This window comes from Anopheles aquasalis, chromosome 3 (genome assembly GCF_943734665.1).
Source record: "Anopheles aquasalis chromosome 3, idAnoAquaMG_Q_19, whole genome shotgun sequence".
Lineage (NCBI taxonomy): Eukaryota > Metazoa > Arthropoda > Insecta > Diptera > Culicidae > Anopheles > Anopheles aquasalis.
In genome coordinates, this window is record NC_064878.1 from 47291564 (window position 1) to 47299166 (window position 7603).

At 46.8% G+C, this 7603-nt stretch overlaps 2 protein-coding genes across 2 annotated transcripts in view; both read right to left on the reverse strand.

Annotated features, from left to right (window-relative positions):
* LOC126575790 (23 kDa integral membrane protein) overlaps positions 1 to 1336 on the reverse strand; it is a 2747-nt gene extending 1411 nt beyond the window's left edge. Inside the window, exon 1 of the mRNA XM_050236657.1 lies at positions 1070 to 1336. Within this exon, the coding sequence (XP_050092614.1) occupies positions 1070 to 1168 (99 nt within the window). The 5' untranslated portion in view covers positions 1169 to 1336. The remainder of the gene's footprint in view (positions 1 to 1069) is intronic.
* A 1708-nt stretch (positions 1337 to 3044) lies between these two features.
* Positions 3045 to 6782, reverse strand: LOC126574692 (uncharacterized). The gene is made up of 4 exons (XM_050235034.1): positions 6132 to 6782; positions 5411 to 5620; positions 5068 to 5318; positions 3045 to 3764 (listed from the first exon to the last, which is right to left on the reverse strand). The coding sequence occupies exons 1-4, from the start codon at positions 6180 to 6182 to the stop codon at positions 3653 to 3655; spliced, it is 624 nt and encodes a 207-aa protein (XP_050090991.1). The 5' UTR covers positions 6183 to 6782; the 3' UTR covers positions 3045 to 3652.
* Between the last annotated feature and the right edge of the window lie 821 nt (positions 6783 to 7603).

The following is a 7603-nucleotide window of genomic DNA, read 5'->3' on the forward strand; positions in this document are numbered from 1 at the left end:
GTCTGTTAATGGATTTCTGGCTGCATTGAGTATTTATGAACTTGTTAACCTGCACCTGCATGCTCCAGTTCAGCACGTTCCGATGGGTTTTGCTGTCTATTAATGCTTTCGATAACGGTGCTTCCGGTGACATGGCATGATAATCAAACATTCTTTCGAGGTGATTAGTACTCGCACTCGTTTTTCGGTCCCATGTACATAAAATTATCTTCTGATAATAAAGATTTTTGTGGGTTCATTATAATGTTCACCTATACATGTCTGCGGAACTGTAGTTAAAGTTAATACTTTGATTTTCGTGAAAAGCAGTAGCACACATTAAGTATTGATTTTATTCGAAGTAAAATCCTTGTTTTCGTGGAAGTTCATTCAAGGTTATTCCTTCCATTGAACAACACATCAATAATTCATAAAGGTATCGGTTAATTGCTTCCGAAGCATCGAAAATTAACCAAAAGAAAACAAGCGAAGAAGTATGGAATTCAAACATTCGGCAAGCGATTCTTGAAGTAACAAAGTTGTAGTTATTCAAACAGTCAAGCATTTCAAGAATTCATATCACTACCCGAACTTATAAGGTATATGCTGGAAAGCATCGCTCAACAAGACATTATAATGAGTTGATTCGAATGTCTACTGGTCGAGTCGTGATAATCACTTGTCCTAGTTTACTTATACTAGTAATCGTCATAAGAAACGCCATTCGGCATACCAATTATACCAAACGTTTGCCATGCTTATCTCGTCATCCTACTTTTTGGCTCATCAACCCACTTGCCCGGTTGGTTTCCCGTGGCAGTAAAAGGGCAACTGTTCCCGCAGAGCATAGCCCTTAGGGTTTCCGATCTTTAATCTGAACCATTACGAATCAAGGACGGGGGTCTGATTTCTATTATGCAAGTATACTATATCATTCGTGATTGGGGTCAACCATGCGATAGAGGGTTATCGTGGTCACTTCGCTCAGAGTTCTTCAGCACCACTCAAGGAAGGCGTTTGCATGCGCTTTCTTTTTGAATATCCATGGCACGAAACGCGTTGCACACAGTTCGGGTTGCAGAACACTTACCGCAAATATGAGATTAAACACAAACAGCAAATACTTTATGGTCGTCGTGCCGCACGAGTTGAACCGTGCCCGTAGGTTATCCATTACTTTAGACTTCATCTTGAGGCGATTCCGCGGATAATCACGTGCGTAAATCACTCTTAAAGTCCTTAGTTGAGGAGCTCTGTATTGCTAGCAGGCTACAGCTCAGCAATCCTTTTCCGTAAGCCAAACAAATCTGTTTGAGGTCCAAGTTTCACTTTTGGTTGTAGTTTGGTTTTGCAACTAATTTTCCCGGGAGTGTCCGGTGCCAAACAACAGACCGTCACGAGTGCCCGTACAATACTGACCCCACGGTGGCCTGTGGCCAGTAGGTTATAGCTGCCCGATACTCCTATGTACTGGCTTCAGTCCCAGGATATGTAACGTAGGCGCGAGGTCCAAGCGTAGTGCTTCTTCGCACCCAAACGCAGGATAGCGTGTGCTACTTTCGACCCCTTCGGACACACGCAAACAGCCCCCGGACACAATCGCAGTAGGAAAGGCGCTGGAAAAATGGTCAACTCCAGAGGTGACGATGTTACGAACACCATGCCAGGACATTCAGAAGTCCTTATGTACTGTGCTGGGGCTCTCGGTGAGCACACCACCGCACATCGGGTTGACGAATGAGTTTAAATTTGGGGTCAAAGAACAACCACAGTACCGCAGTCACTAGTTTACCACCAACCGTGTTCGGTGCTTCGGGGGACTTATGGATGACCCCAGCGGCCAGGAGTCATTACTACGGCATAATTTGAAGCCACCTTCCCGGTGCAGAGAAGGGGGGAAATAAATGAAAAACGCTTAAATGTGCCACCAGACATTCTATTTCTTCCAGACACATAAATTTCCCACAGATCCCGAAGCAATTCCCGTTGACATTGACTTATTTCTTTTTGCGCTTTTCATTGATTTAAATCACAGACTTTTCACCGATTAGTCTGGGATCTCACCACAAAGTTCAAGAATAGGGGCTTTTGAACGGATTTATGACCTTGTACTTGGAGTTCTTGAACGCTTCCGAGGCCATTTGGCAGGTGCCATTAGCTCCTTTTGAGCACGCTTGATAATTGATCACCGGAGAGAGCTAAGGAGACGTGATTAACATGTCTAATTGACTGGATGTGTTGCTACTGGATGCATTTTCAAGAATCCTAATAGATTTGAATCTTCACAATCAAAATTAAGCGGGATCAAAAATGAGCAACTTTGTGAGATCATCAGTACACATAGTTTTAAGAAGTGATTCAGCTATAAAGTAATTTAAAAATACTAAAATGCGAATAATAAACCTTCTCATGAGAATGTTTTACAAGCATTTCTCAATCATTATTTCAATGATGAAAAGCAAACAAGTCCATTTAGATGATGTTAGATCAGTCTACGTTCTACATACTGTTCTTTTATTCATATTAATGTAACTCTTGTTGTACTGTTGTAAATTTATGTTCCTTTCAAATCGCACGTAACTCGAATTCCATTTTTTTTTTCAGCTCAACCTACTACGCATGGGACCCATATAAACAGAATTAATGCTCCTCTAACGATCGTAGACACCTAGGAACCATCCAGACGCCGCGTTAACAGCATGATGTCACACGCCCTTGAAAGTGGTCACCGAGTACGACGACGCGTTTAAAATGGTTCAGATGAGACAGCTTTTTCTGCTTTGTTTTGCAGGACCCCCCAAAGTCAACATTACTATTTATCTGATTTTGTCCAGACGGTTGTCCATTAAATACGAGCGCCATAGCACCCTACCGGTAACCAACTCAGCCGAGGAGCTGGCTGTGAGACCACATGAAGATATTCTTCCGCCAGGACTCGCTGGTATCGCCCTCGAGGCTTTCGCAGCATGACTTGGTCTGTGGTAGTAACCGCGGGTTGCTTCCTTTTTCGGAACCGATTCCCTGTGGTGGCTCACGTCTGCGCAACAGCAAAACCAATGGTCGAATTCGGTAGAACAACTTTATTTACACAAAAACGCACTTAACAAAAGCAAAAAACAAAAAAAAACACAGGAGAGCAACTCGTTCGTACGGACCTCTGCTACTTCACAGTTCGAGAGAGAGTCCAATCGTTGGTGGTGGAGGTGGGTTAGAAGATGTCAATCGCCTCTTTGTCCGGGGATCATTAAGCTGGAGCGCGAAGGAAAACGAGCTCACCACGCAAAGAAGTGCTTACCGAGGGCGGAATTTTCGGAGGAAACGCTTTTCTTCACCACGAGCGCGCACGTTCCTAGGTACCGGTGTTATATACTAGCCAATTTTCTATTGTTAGATTCCTTTACAGTTCCTTCGCTCCACGGAGCCCTGAGCCAAACCAAAGGGCATAATGGCATGATGTTGTGGTGGGCTCACTGGATGTCTCCGAACGTTCTTGGTGGGTGGAAAGGGACTAGCCCTGCAAGACGGTAGGGCAAGACGAAGTGCAGGAAACCGAGTTCGTTGAACTGCCCACGCTGCTAGACCGCACACCGGTCCGTCCGGTACGCACCAACTGTCGTAGATTATCTCCACAAAACCCATAATTAATCGTTTGCCTTACGCACGCTGTGGGCCCTTAGGCGGCCAGCATGCGAGCAGCGCAGAATGACGCGAATATCGTGAACGCCGGAAAGACTAACGCCGGTTGGCCGCTGCTACACTCTTCCTCAGCCTCCTCGAACGGCGCACTGGAAACGGAGTACATGAAACGGTATCAGGTGAGAAACATCGGCAATTATAACTGGTCAATCTCATCGTTAACCTCAACGCTACCCTTGAACACAGGACACTTGTAAATGTGCAAAGTTAAGAACAAGAAATTATTCCCAAGCTCAACAAGTTATTAGATAGCAAATGTTACTAAACAAACAACAACATTTAAGGGCAGTTCTACAAACAACAACATGATTAAAACATTGCATTAGCACACTGAGGCCTTCCAAATGCCAGTTGCCCTCCATCTTTGAGCATGTGATTGTTATCAAACTGTGTACCAGCGATCATGTTTTGAGTTGACCATTTATTGATTTCCTTTTAAGGGGAATCGAACATGCGGCAGTTCCTTCTCCTTGCTTGCCGATAGCTCCGACAGGGGACACATTTCTTACCGGTTTTTTGCCTCGTTGCTCTATTTTTTCCGGTGACCTTTTGAACAACACTTTTGCTCTGGCGGTTCAAGGATTACCCACGGCAACGCATTTGAAGGTGCTTCGCTATGCCTCAAGGCATTTCGTAACAACATTGAGTTACGAGTGTCACATCTGCAACGCGCATTGCCTAGTTCCCTGTTTTCTTCTGAAAACAGGTTTCAAGACTGCCACCATCGACTCAGGATGTTGCTTCCGATTATTATTGTTTTTAAGGAGCAAAAACATTACCCCATGGCTGAGAGCTCACGTCTCGCCTGGAGCGAATCTGATCACCAATCCGGCGACCCTGTCTCAAGGTTGACCAGTTTGATGGAGTAGTGTAGTGCTTCTCTTTGAATAGCAAACGACATCGATTAATTAGAAGCAACGCAACCAACGCAAGCGGAGCAACCTGTCACCGTGCGCGCTCGGTGGTGATGATGAAGGATGGAGTGCAATGGAATGATGGATAAGACGCAAATGCTACATATGAGTAAAGTGCGAAAAGTTTCTGAAAGAAAAACATGTAATGTAAGCAACACGCAAAGTTGTGAAAAGGGTCAAAGATGGTTTTTTTTAATAGCAACAATCAATACATCAACATCCAACGCTACACACAAGCTACGGCTTCGCGCTCCGCTTAGAGGCCTTTTGTTATCTGCTTTGTTTGCTAAAGAGAGCGCCAGGCGGGCGGCTAAAGCCTAACGATCATCTGATAAACGAACACACAGATACAAAGCATCAAAAAAAACCTAGAACGCGACACATAACACCTCCCAGTCTGATCGACCGCCACACCGAGAGCGAGAAGCATTCAAAGACAGAGAGAGAGGGGGGAAACATTGGAGGCGCGCATATTTACAGAATTCCGATCACACCGCAGGCGACGCGTCCACCGGCGTTTCCGGTTTTCAGCGAGTCCGGATGGTTGGTTTTTCCCAGATCGTCAACTTCGGCGTGAATGACGATCGCACGGCCGATCACGCTACGGGCACCGTACAGCGACACGACGGTATCGGAGTAGGACGTTTTGGCGATACCGTTCTCGTCGGCCACAATGTTGCCCAGATCTCCAACGTGACGCACCTGATCGTTCGGTGCACCGTGGCTAACCTGGGAGCGGAGGACAAAGATCGCATAAAGAGCTGCATGTCAGCAAGAGTCCAAGCGGCTACTACTCGGCGGTCACGAGCGACCTCCCTTACCTTGTCCGGGTTGTAATGGCCACCGGTGCTGGCACATCCGTCGGTCAGATCTCCCTTCTCGTGGATGTGGAATCCATGCTTGCCTGGCGTCAGTCCCACGGCATTGATCTCGATGAACACGGGTTCGGTGCACGAGGGCTGCGAGATTGTCACGTTACCGGTCACGCCGGCATTACCATTCAGGTACACGATGGCTTTCTTCGGCTGATCCTGTGGAGTTGGAAAGATTCTTAAGGTTAGCGATTTTTAGGAGCAGAATGCATTTTGATATTTTCGATCCAAAGTGAGCACGAAAAGCGCGCGTCACATAAAACATAAGGTACGTCATCGTCGCACCGTTTTGTTTACACGTGGGGTCGTGTTAATGGAGTTAAATTGCTCGCTGTGATAACGCCAGGCTTCCCCCAAACGGAACACGGGGAAGTTTGCTTTATCAGCTGTGGCGAGCAGCGCTGTCTGGCAAAGGCCACAGCACCAGCAGCATTAGGAGCAGATCTGCATGATGAGCTTCGAGCGTGTGCGTTTGAGCCGCGCCCGCCGCTAACACTACTTAGAGACTCGGTTCGTCGCATCCTGTGTTCAGCTGATTGTCTGCTGTCTGGTGCTCATTCACACCTTGGCACCAAACCCATTCCTTCCCCGTACGCGGGCGACACACAATTACTTTGGTAGCACCTCTAGGACGGTCCTGGAAGAGAAGAGATAGCTAGCATCTGCTCACCTTAGCCAGCGCGACGCACAGCACGGCGGATAGAACGACTAGCACCTTCATGTTGACGGCAAGTTAAACGGCAAACGAAGTTAAGTTAGCTAAACACGAATAAGTTACTACACTCGATTTGGGAAGCGAACCGCACGGCTCGACTGAAGTACTTGAACTGAACACCTTCAAATCTCGAACGCGAGTGAATGCAACGGTGCGCCGCTTTGCGCTACCAAGCTGCCTATGCTGCTGCTGCTGCTGCTGCTGCTGCTGCTAAACCGGCCTGACGACGAGTGGCTGGATGAACTGGAGAGGTTGGAATTGAATTTAAATTGTCTCTCAGACACACCACAACCACACCGAGCGAACGTGCGGCAGCGACGGAGATGAAACTGGTTCCGGGGAACTAAACACACACTCTTGTGCACTGAGATTCGCACGCTAGCTAGGCTCTTACTACTACTCTACTACGGCTCTGGCGGGACGGCGGGTGTCTCAGCAGCACCAGTATCTTGTCATCTCACACGCCCGCCGGCACTGACTGTCTGATTATGACGTGACTTCTGACTCGATCAAACCTTCCCGTGGGCTTTAACGTACGTGAATACGTTGGAAAACGCGTGATAAGATCGCGTACTCAACCGTGCTAGGTGATATGTAATCGGTCACTGTACAGTCTTGAGTCTATCGAGACAACAACAGAGCTGCATCAGAACGACCTCCCCGGAGCGATGGCGACTGTGACTTAAACGAAGCCGAAGCGTAGTTCCCCCTAGAACGGGAGCACGTGTGACCAGCATTAGCTCACCTAATGTACTTTACTCACATGACTAACGTGAGTGGCCACGTTGTGATACTCAACGTAAGCGAGGACGTAAGCGAAACGAAACTCCACATGCGTGATTGTTCTAGACGGCCATACGTTATTCAGGAAATTTGTACGCCTTAATTGGTTCCACCCTTCCGAAGGGCAAGTACACAAAACATACGATCAATAATGAATGCCACAATCGATGAGGATGTGTTACTATTTTTCGGTACAATATTGCACAACAAGATAATCATGTTGCTTAATAGTAACCAACCTTGTTGTTTTGTTCAGAAAATACGCACCTGTGAAGCAATAGCTTAAGTACCTTTGGTACTCGTAAACTATTGTGTATTTATAAGCGATTAATTTTACTCATCGATTAAAGCTCGATCTCATGTTTGTTAAGGTGCCTCCGTTTTCCAGCGCTTAACGCGTTCAGCGGCTTGTTGGAAGTCACGTGAGCGCCACAGGCACTATGTTTGGCCTTGGTAGCCGTACTCAGAGGTCTCTCCCCTTTGCCGTGGCACAAGGCACGCACACAGTTTAACGCACCTTTGGCTGGCGCTATAGCGTTGAACCCAACCTTTCACTAGCTTGTGACAAAGAAATCATGATTAAGGGAAAACCATTTTCCGAAACATGCGAAACTCTAAGCGATCACACACCGGCAAGGTGTCAT

Bases quoted from the DNA above. Each gene is read 5' to 3' on its own strand.
- LOC126574692 (XM_050235034.1), bottom strand. From the start codon at position 6,182: ATGAAGGTGCTAGTCGTTCTATCCGCCGTGCTGTGCGTCGCGCTGGCT. The intron at 5,621-6,131 runs GTGAGCAGATGC...CCAACTCCACAG, and splicing joins TGTGCGTCGCGCTGGCTAAG to GATCAGCCGAAGAAAGCCAT. The intron at 3,765-5,067 runs GTAAATATGCGC...CTCCGTTTCCAG, and splicing joins TGCGGTGTGATCGGAATTCT to TGCGCCGTTCGAGGAGGCTG.